Here is a 19,408-nt window from a genome sequence, read left to right on the forward strand (position 1 = left end):
GTGCATCTTTAAATCGAATGTTGGGAATCACCCTCTCAAGTTCGCTGTAGACATCCTGTCGCACAGCATAGCAATACACAATCAGGTTGGGTGGTGGATCGAACATGCTACCAGCTCGTTTTAAGAGTCGTGCAACCCAAAATGTTTTTCCACATGAAGAACCACCCACAACCGATATTGTGGTGGGAGTTTGAAATTGTAACACTCATTCTTCCATGTCGATCCAGATTGCTCTTTAGCACAGAACTACACTAAATATCATGATACAAAGGTATTTATACACAACACAAGCATAATCTCGTCTACACTAATTTTTTCTTCTAGTACATACATAAATAGCATCAATTACAAGACAAGAAAGAGTACAGTATTCGAAATAATTACAAATATATTCAGATACAAAGGTGTCATTCCACAAGAAGTATATATATCAAACTGATGAAGTATATGGTTTAGACTCTGATGTGCTTTAATTTTACATAAGACATAGTACAAACAATAGAACCCACAGACATTTGAATCTACAGATTGTAACTGGTGATTGTTACGTAAGTAAGAACCAGCAAAAACCTTTAAATAGTGATCAATTACACAAATCACAATAAGTTCTACACCTTGTCTTTGCATGAAAGGCGTGATTATAGGAAGCATATCTCTGGCATATACTTCCAAGACATGTCTCTGTAGGGTTGAATCACACTGAAGGGCACACATCAACTGCGAAGCTTTCACCTCTGTCTTTACTTGATAAAGACGTTTCGAGCCTGATCGATTTCTATGATGGAGTTTCTTTCACTGAGAATGATGCAGCTCAAGGTTTGGGCTAGTGCAGTTTTGAACTCAATTTCCAACGGCACATTTCCAGATTTCACCAGATTGAGGTATTCAGATTCTCCACACACCTCTTCCAGCTCGAAGACAAACAGTGCATTTCCTAACAAAAACTCTTCTCTAGAAATACAGTTTCCTCGATTTTCTCTCCAAAGTCCGGCACCATCAAACATGTTAACATAGCTGTTCACATCATCAGCACGGGTTGGACGACCAGGTACACTGACACCATTCACATAGAAGCTGACAGTTTTGAGCATGCTTGATTGAAAGTTGAAAGGATTCCCATCATATGCCCCATTCAAACTCTTGCTTTCCACAAAGCCAACGATGTAGCAATTAGCAATGGGGTTGGACACATTATCAATGGTGCGTGTCAGTTGAGAAACGGGGATGCTGTTGACCTTGACCTCAGACTTAGTGAGAGGATAGAGTGCATAGGAGTTATTTTGGAACAGGGTGTTGTGAGCTAGGATCAGTGCCGGGTTGACTTTGAGTTTGCATATTTGGAGATATGCATCGAGTAGCTCAATGGTATACTCTTGTTTAGCTTTACCACTCATCAAACAAAAAGCAGGTGATGATCTGTTCAGTTTCAAAGTCAAATCTACTCCATTGATCAAATGTCTTTTCATACCAAACACATCTTCATACAAAGGTCCAGACATGGTCAGTTCTTTGCTTTTCTTGGTAAAATTACCATGTGCAGTCAAACCATCATTGGTTCCAGTGACAGAATTGGTTGATTCAATGGCACTATTATTTCCACCCTCATCTTTGTAAAACAGCTGTGATGTCATTTGGGAGTTTTTGGCATCGGCTCCATAGTTAAGCAATGTCTTCATCATGCTCTTGTAAGCATAATGATTGTTAGTCGAAGACGCCAATTAGTTCTGCATATGCACTAAAACTTGAGGAAATAACGCCTGCATAAACAGATTGCCACGTGTTCATCATTATCCAATACTGTGCCATCTGAATGAGTGACTTTGAGTTTCATATGCAATCTTGTTCGCTACAAATCGATGTAATGGCTGCCCGAATTAGATATGTGAAATTCCAGTGGGGAGGAGTCATTAATTTGACTGAGCGGGCGTACATCTACAAAATAGTGTTGTTGGATGCTGGTCTGATATGGTGGCAGAGTAAATAGGATTAATGACCCCGGAATCAATTCTTCAAAATCTTTGCTATTCAATAAAGACATGTCGTTCAACACTTGAAGATGTCGTTTTCTTTCAAGGGTTGAGTACTTTAGCTGTCTTGCAGGGAATGTTGCCTGTCTGACGTATCTTCCTGGCTGTGACAACCTGTTCACCTGCAGCTCTTTTTAAAGATCTATGACGCTTCTCTTTGGCATCTGCTCTCTCCACCACACTTTGTGGTTCTGAAGTCATCTGCGGTTCGATTTTTGAGCAACAGGTCGGAGAGATGGAATAACTTTGGGGGCAGTTTTTCCTTTAACAACACGAGAAGTACCTGTCATGTGTTTTTTGAAGTAATTCTGCCATTTGCTATAATCAGGGATATACAGAGGGAGGGAACCCATGTTCAATCAGCAAAGGGATAACGTCTCAAGTGAAGTGTTGCATGAGTCTCCTCTTTCAAGAATGACAATGGTATTCCATTGCTGGCTTTTATACAGATTTCAATGTCGGGTGACACTTTGACCATTACGTGGATATTGTATTCATTGGCAAAGGAAAAGTTGGGACCATTCCTCGGGTCAATGCATCTTAACAAAGGTAACTTGGTATTACTTGTTTGAGTGGCATTTTAGAAGTTGAGATGTAAAATATAGAACAAGTTTTATGGATAACAACTTCTTTATTTCGTGAGTGCGACGTTTCGATACAGATTCTTGTACCGTTGTCAAGCAAGAGTGATACATGAAGTGTAGGAGCTGCATATATATACTGTATATAACAATGAAACAACATAATAGACAAAGAAAACAACATAATTGCCATGATTGGCTAAGCAGTAAGCTGATGAAGCCAGTGAGTACACAAAGGATAGTGAATGGAAGCCAGAGATGTAGTTACAATGAGATGTTTATACAATAGATGCGATGTTTATAAAATAGATTGGGCTTGGTGGAGGAGTGGATCATAAGCTAATGGAATGAAGTATCCTTGGTCACGGTTGATGGTGGGCTTGTGGCGTTTGATGTGAATGGCTTCTGTGAGCTTGCGTTTAGTGAAGTTCGTTTGGTTGTTGGCGAGAATGGTGATGTCGGACCACTCTATTTGATGATTGGGGTAAACTTTGATGTGGTCAGAGACAGCTGATTTGGTGTCGGAATTAGCAACAGAGGTGCGATGTTCTTTGACTCGGGTGTTGAAGGGTCGGGATGTTTCACCTATGTAGCATTGGCCACAATCACAGTTTATTTTATAAATAACACATTTCGGGTTGTTGTTGTTGACGGTGGGTTGTTTTCTTCCGTTGGCATGGAGGAGGTTGTTGAGGCTGGAGGACGCTGAGAAGGTTGTGTCCATGCCTGCCTGTTGTTTCAGGAGTCGGCTGATTGGTGTGATGGTTTACCAATGTAGGGAATGGATATCTTGATGGGGGCTGATTCTGGTTTAGATCTTTTGGCAGGAGGTGAAAGCGTTGATTCGATGGTTCTGTTGACTATTTAAGGTGGGTAGTGGTTGCGTTCTACAAATAAAATACAATAAAATGGGAGAAACCTAGGTGGCAGACACAATCACAGGGGGTCATTCACATCGACAACAGGGAAACACCAACAGACATTCAAGAATACATACACATTGCAAATACCATCACAAACCAACCCAAAATCACAGACTACAAAACAATAAACACAAAACAACCATCCGCAAACAACCCCAATACCCAGATAACCTTCCTCACATTTCAATCAACCACCCTACCAACCTACATCACATTTGGCGCATTAAACTACAAAGTTCACCCCATCCGCAAAAACCCCACACAATGTAAAAACTGCATGCAATACAATCACACCACAGACAACTGCAAAAACTACTCACTTTGTCCAAAATGCGGGTCAGACATGCATGACATTACAGAATGCACCCACACCCTACATATTGCATACACTGCCAAATACAAGGACACTCTGCCAATCAAAACACTTGCCCCATAAAACAGACACAAATATTAAAATCAACAAGCACCTCCAAACAAACTGACCTGCCCAAACCTGCAACTTACAACTACAAAATAACTACTCCTACTACTATCAGTTTCATCCTCCTCTCCCTCAAACATCTCCTCGTCCTCCAACACCTCCACCCCTTCCTACCATGCCCCCATCCGCCCTACCAAATCCCATAAACCCCGCCAACCTCCATCCCTACCTCCCTCCCAACCACCATCCCTCCCCCACCAGCCAAACCTCCCCAATCACCCCTGCCCCAAACCATCCAAACCCAAACCCCAACCCACCACCAAGGTACCCACCTCCAAATCCCCAACCAATCAAAAACCACTACTCCTCTTCCCAACACCACCCCACCCAAGCCACCCAAACAACCCTGTTCCAAACTGCCCCCACACCCACCAAACCCCCAACCAACCACACTCCCCCACATCCTCCATCCCCCTCAACCCTCCTCCTTCACCAGCTTCACCAAACCCCGCTCACTCCACCCCAAAAAATCCACTACATCTGCCCCCACAAACAAATCTCACACTCACCCCACAAAAATAAATCACAATTTAAACCTCATTATTGAATTCATCACTGCAGCAATACTCATGAACAATCCCACAGCCAAAAATTACATAACATTGCACTCGCAGAAACAAAATATATCACAAGAGTCTAGCTAGTCTCATCATAGCAGTTAAATCCCTCTCATAAAACAACCCACCACTAAGCTACTCTAGCACTTCAACCCTCTCTTCAAAAATTTCTGCCCCATCCATGGCTTATTATAATATCATATTCCAAATTACCGCAGTCATGGCTCTGATACAATGGGAATTGTAACGGCCTCCGAGCAAACGGGCATGAGCTTAAGGCACTCATCGCCCAAAACAAAAATTTCTGCCCCAAATAATATTCTTACAAGAAACAAACTTTTCACCAAAATTCGCCTTCAAAATCCCAGGCTACAATTATATCAGGAAGGATAGGACCCCGGCTAATAAATCTCCCAGGTCCCAGCCAGCAGGGGACTGGGAATATTCATTTCAAATAAACTCAATTATTCAGAAATTGACATTAAAACTACTAACTTAGAAGTCCTGGCAATAAAAACTACAATAAATAATAAACTAGTAACCTTCATAAATACCTACAGAAGACCCTCTATTAAACTTATACCCCAAGATTTAGACAATATTGCAAAATTCTTAACGCCCAACACCTTTATCCTCGGGGACCTAAACTCTCACCATCCATTATGGGGCACAAAACCCTATACTGATAATAACGGTTTTCTTCTAACTAACTGGCTAGACGACCACAACCTCGTCACACTAAACGACAATCAACCCACCAGATACCCTCTCTCCCACGCCCAATCTCCAACTGCAATAGATCTTACAATCACCACCCCTACATACTCAAAAGCTTGCCTATGGGAGGTACATGAGATACATGGGGCAGTGACCACTGCCCCATAAAATCACCATCATCTTCACTTCTACACCAGAATCACATACAAAACCCCAAACTACCCCACTTCTAGCGCCGAAATCAAATACAATATACACAAAGCAGACTGGAACAAATTCACCAAACTCTGCAATCAAATTGACCCATCAAACATTATAAACACTGACACAGAAACTTTTAATTCACAACTCACAAACACCATCATCAATATAACAAATACATGCATACCCACATTTCGGACCACTCAAGCACAAAAAACAGTCCCATGGTGGAGCCAAGACATAATTAACGCCAGAAAGGCAAGAAAAAAGGCCCTTAATAAATCAAAGAGGGACCGTTCGAAATTACATTTAGCTAAAAAACTCAGAAATAATACAAAACAATTAATCAAGGCAGCAAAAAAGGAACATTGGAGAAAATTTTGCTCAACCCTCAGGCTAAATCAACATAACTCGAGGAAAATGTGGAAAAAATTTAAAGCCATACAGGGAAATTCAAAATCCATAATTCAACCTAACCTTCCGAACCTCTCCACAAACAAAGATAAAGCTAATGCTGTTGCTGCCCACTTCTCGGACACTAGCAGCTCCACCAACTACACACAAAACTTCCACAACACCATTAAAAACCACCCACCCTACTCACCTGAACCACCCCACTCACATCTACCTATAAACAAAAACATTAACATACATGAACTTAAGGCAGCCTTAAAACATAAAAAAACAGCCTCAGCCCCTGGTCCAGATAACATTACATACACCGTACTAAACAAACTTCCACCAAACATCCTAAACTTAACACTCACCCTATTCAACCATATCTGGACCACAGGAAACATACCATCTTCATGGAAAACAGCCAAGGTGGTACCAATCCTAAAGCCAGGGAAACCCATAAACTCCCCAGATTCATTTCGACCCATTTCCCTTACCTCACACCTATGTAAAACACTAGAGTCTATAATAAACAATAGACTAAAACACCAAATTCAATCCCATAACCTAATTAAGCAGGACCAGAGTGGCTTCACTCCTAATAGGCAAACTTTGGATCACATTTTACATTTGGAACATGATATAAAGGTAGCCCAAGCACAAAAACAATACACGCTGGCCATTTTTATAGATTTCAGCAAAGCTTTCGACATGATCTGGCACAACGGCCTAATACAAAAACTAAAAGAAAATGCCATACACGGGCGGATTCTAAATTTCATTCAAGCATTTCTTAATAACAGACAAATAATAGTCAAATCACAACAACACTGTCTCGGACCCTTTCCCACTAGAAAATGGAACCCCCAGGAGTATAATTTCCCCAACACTTTTCAATTTTATGATAAATGACATTTTTCCGGACAAGTGGCTAGAAATTTCTACTGCAAAATTTGCTGATGACATTTCATTTTGGACATCATCCACACCTCAGGAAAACAAGCCACAATCAAAACTCAAAGAATGCTAAACCACATCCAAAACTGGGCCCAGAAATGGGGGTTCCACATTAACGTTAAAAAAACCGTGGGCATCATATTCAAAAAACAAAGAATGCAAAATTATACACCCAAACTTCACCTCAACAACCAAGAAATCAAGTTTGAAAAAGAGGCAAAATTCTTAGGTGTAACTTTCGACCAACACATGACATGGACACCCCACATTAATAACCTGGTCAACTCATGTCAAAAAGATTTAAATCTCATGCGAGCCATCAGCGGCACAAACTGGGGTGCCGACAAACAAACACTTATTAGTATATACAAAACTCTTATACAGTCTAGACTGGACTATGCTGCTCCACTCTATCTCCCCAACCAACCTCCAAAAACTAAATTCAATACAGTATAAAGCCCTTAAACAAGCCCTAGGCACTAGGACTGGTACCTCCCGCAACACTCTTCTCCTACTCAAAGGCATCCCTTCAATCAAAACACGAATAAATCAATCCGCACTCAATTACTGGGCTGGGGCCCAACACAACCCAATCTACAAACTTATCACAACTAAATACACAAACATTAAAAAATCTACTATCAAAAAATTTAAAAACAACTCAAACAAAGCCCCCTACTCACTCTCACCTCAACAGTCTGCTTCACTCACACCATCTAAACACCATCCAGCACACACACCTCCCATAACAAGCTACATTCATGACAAACCCCACCCCCTACAGATATCACCCTAGTAGAAACACTCCAAAATCTCCCTAAACCCACAGACACTCAAACCAAAACATACCTCATCCAAAACCCACATCAACCTAAATTATCCCAACCATACCCAGATTTATACAGACGCCTCAATCGGCACAAACAAACGCATAGGCATAGGCATCCATGTAAACCAAACACCCCTAACAACAAACCTCCACTATACAAACCACACAAACTTTAACACAGCAGAACTCACAGCAATCTTATCAGCACTTCACCTCATCCCACTATGCCCACACACCAACATCCTATTACTTACAGACTCTCTCAGCGCCATCAAACAACTTCAACACAAGCACTCAAAAGCACGAAACGACTTAATACACAACATAATTATACAAACCGACTCACTCCAACAACTAAATAAAAACATAACACTAATGTGGATTCCAGCTCACACACACAACCAAGGTAATAACACAGCAGACATAGCAGCCAAACTAGCCACCACACAAAACTCTCCACCCATTAAATTTCATACATCCAAAACCGAAATAAAACAACTCATCAAACACCACATAATCAACCAAAACTACCAACACAACCTTAACACAAACAAATCCACCTGGGTCAAAGCAATCATAACTAAACCTATCACCAAAACGCTCACCTACTCAAGCAACAAACACATGGACACACTCATTACAAGATTAATCACTGGCATCACAAACTTAAATCATCCATTATTCAAACAAAACAGACACCCAGATGGATTATGTACACATTGCAATCAACCTGAAACCATCGAACACATATTCACAAACTGCCACCTCCAACAAGCAAACATCACTCAACTACACACCAGCATTCCAACTAAATATCATAACAACATACAGCTACTTTTAAATCCTTTTAACCCGTCAAATGTATTCCATGCCATAACCACCTTTATCCAAAACTCAAATCTAATAAATAAAATTTAGATCCTCCCAAACAATCCTCAACATACTACCTCTCAATAGCCTATATATTTAGACCAGGCACCCAAAATCTCACTTCTCTATACTCTTTCCCTACCACCAACATAAGCCTGCTCATTTAGACCTGGGAAACAAATTCATTTATTTACAGTTGTCTTATTTCCGCTAAAAGGTCCGCGCCTCTCCCAGCCAATCAGCAACCACTAAAGCGTAAACAAACCTAGCTCCAGCCCTCATGTACAAAGGTCACGACCTCAGCCCCAAGCCAGTTCACAAACAGTTCCTCACCACACACACGGCCTTTGCCTTATCGTCCCCTCACCCCCTACCCCCACCCCCGTTTCAACCCGTTTTTTCTTTCTTTATTAGGCCCCCTATATTAAATAACTACAGCATAACTGTATCACTACATCATATCCCCAATATGCTATACACCTATTTTACACTCACTCCCACCCCCACCCCCTCACCCAACTTTAACTACCCCCATTTATTCCAACTCCTCTTATTCATAACAACTGCTTTATTTTTCTGTCTCTCTTTATAATTTCGGCTTTTTATTTATTTATATCATATTTTTAACTACTTTTATTCTAAAACTACCTAAGTTTAATCTCCCACAATTTACATTTTTTTGGGTATGGTGGTTTATCCCTATTACTACATTATTAATTAATTTATATATCAACCCCACCTACCCCGTCGGCGACATTGGCCACGCTAAAAGCCGACGTAAAACCTCCAATTTCGTTCGTTCGTTCTACAAAGACTTTCCTCAGACACAACCCAAAATCCATCCAACACCAATCTTTGATTAAGATTTATGCGAAAAATGATAGGGGGTGTTATCCTTGAAATAAGAATTTTGGGTGTCAGAGCTCTTGAGAAAAACATATTTCTCCATCATAGATTTTTCAGTTGGTTTTCTTCAACATGTGAATCAAAAGAACTAGGCCAACCTAACCAGCGAACCAAAACGTATGTCTTTCCTCTCATGTGTGTCTTTTTTAAGATCTTTTCCACTTGCCACTCAATATCTTCTTTTTTATTAACCCTCTGCAGTTCAGTAGTGTGAAAACTCCCTTTAATAAGTTCACCGTGGAAATCTTTGATTCTGTACAGAGGTATATCTTGTTTTTTTAAACGTTCTGTTACTTTAAAGAGTTCTTCTGTCCACTTCAGATCAAGTTCTTTACTGAAAGGTTTCCTCAGATATGGGATGCGGACAAGGTCACCTACTTTATATCTGTATTTCTTTATCACTGAACTTTTTGCTTTCTTAGGCTTCAACAAATGTTTGACATACAAGTGTTTCCATACTTCCAATTCATTGCTTTTATTGATTTGAGCAGGAGATAAAAGGGGTAAAGACGAATGTATAGTATGGTTGTAGTTGTACAATGAATCGGGTAGAACACTGAGATAATGTTTGGTGTTTTTGCGCGTCATGAAACGTGTGATCAACGATTTCAGTGTTCTGTTGGAACGTTCTACATAATTACTTTTAATGTTTTTCCAAAAAAGATTTGATCACTCCCTTAAACTCACTACCACCATCTACGCGTACCTTTCTTGAAGTATTTTTTAAAGGCTTTCAACACGGACTCGGGTTTCTTATTTTCCAAAGGAAGGACAAAGGTAAATCTACTCAGTATGTCAATCACAACAAGCAAATAACGTATACCCTGATTTTCTATGCTGTAACGTGAAAGATCAGCAAGGTCCACATCCAACATTTCGTCAATGGAATTCACTCTGACTTTCATCCTTTTAAATCTATGCTTGACTGGTTTGTGTAAACTGTAAGTATTTTGGTTGTTGACAAACCATTTCACCTTTCTGAGCTTAACATCAGGTTGAGCTTTCATCTTAAATACCTGTCGAAGTTTAGATGATCCATAATAGGCTCCTGGATTGTGACGATCATAATAATACTTTTCTAATGCGTTTTCGTGCTTCTCTGTCAATACCCTGTTCATCTCTTGTGAACTCACAATGTACTGAATGGAACCAGCTGTATCAAGCAATAGATAACATGAAGGTATAAATAATAATAAAACATATATTTTAATTAATAGAATTCAAGGTTACACAGATATACCATGATCATTAAACCAGTCTGATGTTTTAAAATGGGTGTCCCCATAGTCTTTACAGCGGTATGAAACTATGTTCACATGATTCAGAGATGGATCATCACTAAACACTTCCACCCAGTTGTCAATCACGTGATCATCATGGAGTTCAGACATTGCACTCATGAAAAGATGATCAACTTGATCCTGTTCTGACATATCCTTACATGTGTGGATCAGTTAACCCTTGGAATCGAACATACATCCAAAACACAAAACACAGGACAGCCGTCTAAGAATTTTAGACAGTTCCAAAGTGTAACACAAAGTGAGAAGATTTTCAGCGTGCGTTATGTGATTTACACTGTCTACTTCGTCGACGCACAAGAACTTTCTCGTCTTTTTGATGATGATTCTTTTAGTTGTTCAAGAATCATCTTGAAACTTCCTCTTAGCATTCTTGACACTTTCACTGCGATCTTGAAACCATTCATTATTAGACTGCATGACTACTGTTTCGTCCAAGCTGTGTGATGGATGCAAAACCTGCTTCCATGAGTAGAAAGATGCTTTACCATTCAGTTTACTGTAAATAGGAAATTAACACTTTTCAATCACAACAGCCTTATTCATAAGCTCTTGCCTGACCTCCATCAAAGCTTTTCCTAACCAGTTTTGTCCCTTCCAGTTAGACGGATTTATTAGCTTTGGGTTGACAAGAGAGAGTCCAACACCCCACCGTCTATCATATGGACTGGCTTCAGCTAATATTTTTGGAGAGGTGTTTATTAACATATGTTGAGGAGTGGAAGACTGAGTAAACTTTCTTCACACAGCACTGTAGCTCAACACATCCCATTTATGTTGAATAAAGCTTTTGACACATCTACCCAATCTCTTCTGTTGAACAGGAGAAGAGGCTTTTAAAATGTTTTGAGCTGTATCCACATCACCAAACGTCATTGCCTCCATGTACATGTAATACTGCTCAGCACAGTTGAAGGTTTTGCCATCAAGTTCAATCCTAACAGGATAATGTTGACTAAATGGCGACGATTTTGTATAAAAGAATATGAACCGATCTGTAACTCTTGTTCCGATGATATCTGTTCAGCAAAAGCACACGATATCTGTTGCTTGTACTCAGTACAAATAACATTTCTGTAAGCAGTGGAAGTAGATGGTTGCGAGCGTGCGCACACCTATCGGTGAATTCAAACCATGTCATTGGCTAATAATCATCATTGCTCATTGGCAGATTTTGAAAATGTGCTGAGTCATCACGCTGTCCTTTCATAGCTGTTCTATATATAGAGTACACCATGCATTGAGTATCATCTAGTCACGCCACCCTTTCTTAACTGTTCTCTATATATCTATATATAAATATATTTTTGAATAGTCAGCATTCCAATTGTTGTGACACTAAGCAAACCGTAATTCAAATATAGCGGGAAACATCCATTCACGATAAATAAGTTTCTCATTAAAACCAATCATTAACTTCTTAATGAAGAAGACATTGTGTATCACTACGCTTAATGAAGCTGGGTGTGGGATTACTAGCTAATTACTGTATTGTGAGACTATTTTAGGAAGAGATGTGGGAAAAAATGTGGGATGTGGATTTGCTAGCTAATTACTGTATTGTGAGACTATTTTAGGAAGAAATGTGGGATGTGGGATAAAATGTGGGATGTGGGATTACTAGCTAATTACTGTATTGTGAAACTATTTTAGGAAGAAATGCGGGATGTGGGATAAAATGTGGGATGTGGGATTACTAGCTCATTGCTGTATTGTGAGACTATTTTAGGATGAATTGTGGGATATGGGATAAAATGTAGGATGTTGGATTACTAGCTAATTACTGTATTGTGAGACTATTTTAGAAAGAAATGTGGGATGTGGGATATAATGTGGGATATGGGATTGCTAGCTAATTGCTGTATTGTAAGATTATTTTAGGATGAAATGCGGGATTTCTGGTTATTGGTTCCATTGTATTTGCTAATTGGAGCATGAAATGTGGGGTTTTTTTAGGGTGGGATGTGAATGTGGGATTTCTGGTCATTGGTTCCATTGGTTTTGCTAATTGGAGCATGAAATGAGTGATTTTTTTGGTGGGTGTGATGTGTGATGTGGGATCGTGTGTGCTGTAGAATGAGGGATGTGGGATCGTCTGTGCTGTAGAATGAAATTTATATCTACTTTTATACGCTGAGCAAACTCAAACTGACCATGAGATGGCAGAAAACATACTAGAAAGAACAGATACTCCGGAAATGAAAGAAGATTTATTCGATATAATTGAAGAGCCAAGTACGCTTAAAAACATGCAACAGAATACGCACTAACAACGCTAACTGTACAAACATGTAACCCTGGTATACTGAAATACAGATTGGAAAAAAAGTTAAGGATATGGATGCGAGACGTCAGCCTTTCACTACAAATGGCGTCCTGAAGAACCTATGGCTCCCCAACAGACGTCTGTGCAATGGGACCGTAAGAAACCGCATAAAGGCACATGGGATGAGGGGCAAGAACGGTGACCAAGCCTCGAGCCTTGACCAATCTTCACAAGAGTGCTCATTTGGAGTGGTGTTTACCCCAAAGTCCTTAGAATTTGATGTCATTGAGGAAGGTGCATTGGTCGGATGCGAGTCATTTTTATTGCACGTCACAGACGGGCGTCAGCGTGACTAGGGGACCTGTCATGGTCTTGGGTTGTCTCTCCCATGATTGTAAACTGGGCTTTGTAACTGTTGGTTTAAATCTCAATGGCGACCACAACATCCGGGACATTCTGGATCCTATATAAGACGAGTATATGGATGGCAACTTCTTGTTTATTGTATAACACAACGTTTCTGGGCTACTTCTTGCCCCTTCTTCAGGTGATTAAAGACATATGTAGAAATCAAACTATATATACCAGATTTACAGGAAGCCAGATATGTACATGTATATACAATCAATCACAGAGGTCCGTTCAAGAGCAGTTATAAAAACAATGATAATTGGGATAAGGTAATGACAGTTGACACAGACAATGAGGATAAAAGATGTGCAAAATATGCAGTCCCTAAAGTTAGGTTGACAGACTACATGTATATAGCTTTATATATTCAGCCCTACCCAATTAATGCACGCTGTAAAATGTACTTTAAACGTTAGCATTGCAACGAAATCAACATGTCAAATGCCCGATTTGAGGAGGGACAGAGCAAAAACTCTCAGCGTAATGGACAATGGGCACCCACATCTAAATCCGTTCAAGTTCAATGAAACATAGATAGTGTGATTAAACACACCCTGATTCAAGGCAAGCAACAACTCTCCGGTGCGCAGAAAAAATCGCTCATACTGTTAATGCAGCAGGCGTACACATCTGTGTAAAACATAAGAACTGATATTTGTATCTCGTTTGTATTTCTATTTACCGACAATTTCTTTTTTCCGACTAAAGCAGGACAGTATGTGTTACCAGCATCATTCACTGCACGTTACGGACATCCAGACTTCGAGTTACCGACATCCTCGCGCGATTTAGAAAATTATTATTCTTCAACAAATAGGCATTAATAAGCAAATTCAGTGCACTCAATGTACTCACACCATCAACGTTTATCAGTGTGATAAATAATGTTGATTGTATACACGTGGAAGGCTGCTAATTCGAAGGGAATAATCGCCAAGCGATCTTGTCTAACGCCATGTGATGCTGGTAACGTGCACTGTCATGACGCAAATATTTGTATTTGTGGAACACGCTTCAAAAACAGCCAAGATGACTTCAAGTCATGATTCAGTCAGTTAATGATATATTAGGCATTGCTTGAACAACTGACGAATGATCTTATTATCAACAATAGAGGCGGAACATTCTCCAGCACACAAAAGACACATGACAATTAATGTGTTTGTAGTTCGAACAACCATGGGGTATGTCTATTTAACCTTATTATGTAAGGAGGACACATCTCGCTATCTTGCATATGCATTTCATCTGTTACGTGACACCAAATCAACAAGGTGCGGACATAATGTACTGAAGGAAAACACAACAGTAATATAGAAATTTATATAAAAGCAGTGAAAATAACATATTTACATGAAAATTAGCTTTTAGATGATAGTATATGCAATTCAGATACAATATAATTGGAACTGGAATATATAACCAGATGACAAGGCTGTGTACTGAGTGTGTAAAATCAGAGAATGCTGCACAGGACACGTGAAATGGAAGGTTCCGACAACAGAGTAACACAACTGTTACTTCTACAACATTTGCATCTATGTTGTTTTCGATTCAAATCAATTTCTTTGTTCCAACAAACCACCATCAGTGGTACAGGAACAATATTTTACAATATGAATATTAAATAGGTAACATGTGATCACTTAGGTAAATAAATATATTACAATTTGACGGTTTCATTTACAATCCGTATAAATTTTGATAGAGATATTATGGTACAGTACTTACAGGTGGACAAAAGGTTTTTAACTTGTATAAGATTTGGTTATTTACAGAAATAATATTTAATATAAATAGATTTGCTATTATCAAAGTACGAACATTTAAACAAATAATGTAACTCGTCAGCTATCAATGGGGAATTCCATAAATGGCACTTTTTTATTAACTGTTTAGGTATTTTTTTCAGTGACGGGTCTCTTCTGGTAAATGATGATTAGAGGTTCTAAACCGCACTATTGGGTTTGCAATGTGTTGTGGGAGAAGCAGATATGGTTAGAAAGTTGGCTTATCCTTCCTTAGTTCATAAATTCATAATACATGCTTTTAGAGCTACTGTATATAGTTTCATTCCGTTTTTTTTATAAACTGATCTCTTAGCGTGGATTCTACTACAGATATCAGCCAATGTATTGTCACGGAACTACGTTTTCAATAATACAGGTTAACCAGAGTTATCTCAAATACTCTTAATGTGACTTAACTACGCATTATTGTGATAAGGTTTGAGGGTGGTATCTAACTTTGTGAGTTGATACAGACATGAGGATAACTTAAATGGATAAATAACAGTTTCAAATTCATACCAGAAAGCAGTCATTTTCTTAGCAATAGTGATAATAACTGGAATCTTCCTAACTTTTTTTACCTATCGGCTTATCTAGACACGTGATCAAGTAATTCCCCTGACCATGTCTGCTATCTTCCGTCCGCTGTACATACATATAGACATGCAAGTGTGATACTTGAAGAACAAACACGATTCGACTGTGCAAACATGTTGATGAAATTAAATACATTTCACTGAACAGTGAATGTAATAATATATACAGTGATTTAGACATTTATCATAACACAGTCCAAATAAACAAGATATACATCATTCACATTCACGTAATTGACAGGAATATATCTTGAAATATAATTGCAAGCAATGAGGGCTCATTGGCTTTAGTTCTATCTATTGCATCTGAGGGGTAGAAATCATCGTCCAAAACGGAGACGTTTTTGACAGGCGAGCGGATCAAGAAGTTACGGAGAAGAAATAGTTCCCTCTTTAAAAGGCTGTATCTCAGTTGTTCTTGGATCTACGGTCAAAACAATTTGTGTTCTGGAAATACCATCACCTTCATCTACCATACTGGTATTTTGTGCAGAATTTGCACATTTTGGGAGCAAAATACTCTGCAAAATACTCAGAAAAATAACTGCCAAACGATACGTTTTAGCGACTTGACCCGTCCAGGCAAAATCGTTGGGAATTCGATTGTGCATCTGTACAAGAGATTTGGAAGTGTTGAACCAATTAGTTCTTGAGATATTTGCTGTCAAACTTTGATTTTTAAAAATTAATTTTCAATTATCTCCCCTTTGCTATTGGGCCTAGAGCCTAGAGATTTTAGGGGAATATCTACACCTCGGTGCGCATCTGTGTGATTTTTTGTAAGCGATTCGGAGCATTGGTTTGGGAGTTATGTTTGGTACAAATATCGGCGGAATGATAAAAAATAATAATAATCATCATTATAATCCGAACGATTACAATAGGTCTCCTGCCTAGAGGCAAGCAGTCCTAAATATGTTGCATAGGTTTTCTCAACAACCTCGTTTACTTGAATGAAAGATGTGCAACTGTTGAAGTCCCATCTTAAACGTTTCAGTTCCTAAAGTGTTGCCTAGGAACCAGGGAATCGCTTGACAGTCGTATACAATCTCGTATATAGCATCATGTCTACTAGATGTGCATGCTAGCTAACGTACTGACGTTGACGTATGCCCCTCAAAGATGGGACTTGTGTCACGGGCGATGTCAGGAGAAATGAGGATGTAACATCCTGGCATATGACATGTATTGTATGCACATACGTTTACTGTTTTTAATGTCATGAATTTTATCACCCTTCTCTTTCGGATATGACCCGCTGGGAAACTTTCGTGTAGTTTTGTAGTTTTAGAATGGGTAGCTCTGAATCCAGCATTCACCACTATGGCAATAGAAGAGATTATACGGAAAAACATAGTCTTATATAACCTTAAACATGTTGGGGTCATTTATACTCTTAGGTAAATGCAACTTTTGTGTTAATGGGTACTTTACACGACATGTTGGAACATGCAGTGAAGCAACTGATTCAATATTCGTTGAGTTTGAGTGAAATGAAACATTGTAAAAAACAGCGAAAAACAAGGGTAGTGAGACACACCAGTGTAAGTTTACATATGACTATCAAATTTTAGGGTGTTCCCTTACTTTTTGTTTGTAGTATAATAAATAATTTCTTCTGAGCAATAACTTACCAGATTACAAAATGTATATATCATTCACCTTTGACGAAATAGTTGATCAACCAAGTACAAATAGTACTCTTATAAACAAAAGTGTAACATAAGACAAGCATTGTACATTGTCATCAATGAAACTATCGTCAGTATTAACGTAAGTCCCCATGGTCCCTAGTATGGTGATCTTCCTTTAGTTGTTGGCGATCACTAGCCCATTTTTACATTGTATTGTCTCAAATAGTTTCCTACTTTTAAAAATAGTACTAGCTAGTTTTAACTCTTTTTGTGATACTCTAGTTATTTTACAGTCCGTCGATGACTGGGTATTGAACTACTTGCATTTATTGTGTATGTGCAACATTTTGTATCACTTTATGGCTGAAATATTGCCGGGGTGACGTTAAATGTTAACTCACTCACTCACTCGTCAGTATTAACAGGTCAGGTATATAAATTTCCTTTCTAACAATGTTGTTATTGGCTCAAACTAAAGTGCGCCAACGATACATATTAAAAATAATAGATACTGACAAATGATATGTGCATAAAGAAAAACAAACAAACAAACATACATATGGTCTTAAATCCCCAGTAAGTATGTAAAATATTTAAAGTGTGTGTAAAGATACAAACTTGGATTACAATCAAACAGTCTCAAAAGGTAACGATACTGTTTCATTATCCGTCTTAACACACGAGGAAATTTCTTTATAACTATGTTATTTTAATTGCTTGAATATTTTTTTTATGATATGAGGGAGTTTATTTCATCCAATATGGTTCAGAAGTTTACGCTAGGTTAGTACTTTATGTGTACAGGAGTATTGAGGACTAACGGACAAGTATGAAATCATTTTTAATCTTCATGCAATACGTAATACACCGAGTAATACAGCAAGGGTAGGCAACCTCTTTATCACTGAATGCAAAGGGCCCATAATGACTGATCAATTTATTCTGACCCTGCCGTGATATTCGAACATTTGGGGTAAACCGATATCTCTAATACCCCTTGTCAATGCAGCCCAAAATCATGAAAAGTTAAATATCACGATTAGTGAAAGAGAGAGAGAGAAACTACCTATGGCATATACCGTCCTCTTCAGTAACTGCTTCCTGCAACAACCAGCATCTGATAACTCCAGAACTCAAATTTAAAGTTCGCAAATTACGCAGTTTCAGAACGGATAGTGTCACAGAAATACCTAAATCGGTGAAATTTACAAAGCGAAACCCCACCTCCCAATAATAAAAAAAAATAAAATAAAAAACAGCAAAAACACTTAATTAAAAAAACAAACGGAAATCAAGCAGAAAGATGATATAAAACAACGACGATAATGCACGTGAGGTTATCAGTTAATGACATATACGTTAGCAAAATATTTCACAAATATAACCCCATTACATGTACATGGACTACATACAGGCTTATACAATTACACCAATCAAGGATGGTATAAAGGGAAGAAAGTGAGAAAATAAACGAATGCATTCTCTTCAGAACTCAGAGCAACTGTGACACAAATGATTATGTTTAAGGTGCTGGAGTCGTTAGTAGGCAATGGATGTTTGCTTTCAGGCATTGCCACAGCTTATTATTCCCTTCTGAATAGAATGAGAAACATTGAAACTTCATGTGTTTTGTAACTATTGAGCATGACCTACATATTTTCATAAATCCTGTTCTGAATGACGTCATAGTCATTGTTCGCCCCTGCTGCAACATCTAACGTAGCATAGTCGTTGTTGTGGATGATGTCGCCAATAGCCTGTTCGGACATCGATATGCAGTTGTCTGACGATTGTGCAGTGTTCTGGTCGACTTGCTCCTGGACTATTTCCCTATCCTCCTGAGAAGGGTTGAGCCTTTGCAATCTGCAAGGTATGAAGCATAAACAAACGGATTTTTGTAAATATTTGCTTGAGTTGGTAAGTGAGTTCAGATTTAATATTTCAGCCATATCGAGACTTAATCTA

General features: G+C 38.8%; 1 protein-coding gene across 1 annotated transcript; it reads right to left on the bottom strand.

The window, feature by feature from the left end:
• Window positions 1–740: 740 nt before the first annotated feature.
• LOC124283237 (uncharacterized protein F54H12.2-like) lies at window positions 741–1,679 on the bottom strand. Its single transcript, XM_046719271.1, has one exon. The coding sequence runs from the start codon at window positions 1,677–1,679 to the stop codon at window positions 741–743; it is 939 nt and encodes a 312-aa protein (XP_046575227.1).
• Between the last annotated feature and the right edge of the window lie 17,729 nt (window positions 1,680–19,408).

Source organism: Haliotis rubra, unplaced genomic scaffold, assembly GCF_003918875.1.
Source record: "Haliotis rubra isolate DU_JTF1 unplaced genomic scaffold, ASM391887v1 Scf1090, whole genome shotgun sequence".
NCBI lineage: Eukaryota > Metazoa > Mollusca > Gastropoda > Lepetellida > Haliotidae > Haliotis > Haliotis rubra.

Coding starts and splice junctions, on each gene's coding strand:
- LOC124283237 (XM_046719271.1), bottom strand. CDS start 1,679: ATGATGAAGACATTGCTTAACTATGGAGCCGATGCCAAAAACTCCCAA.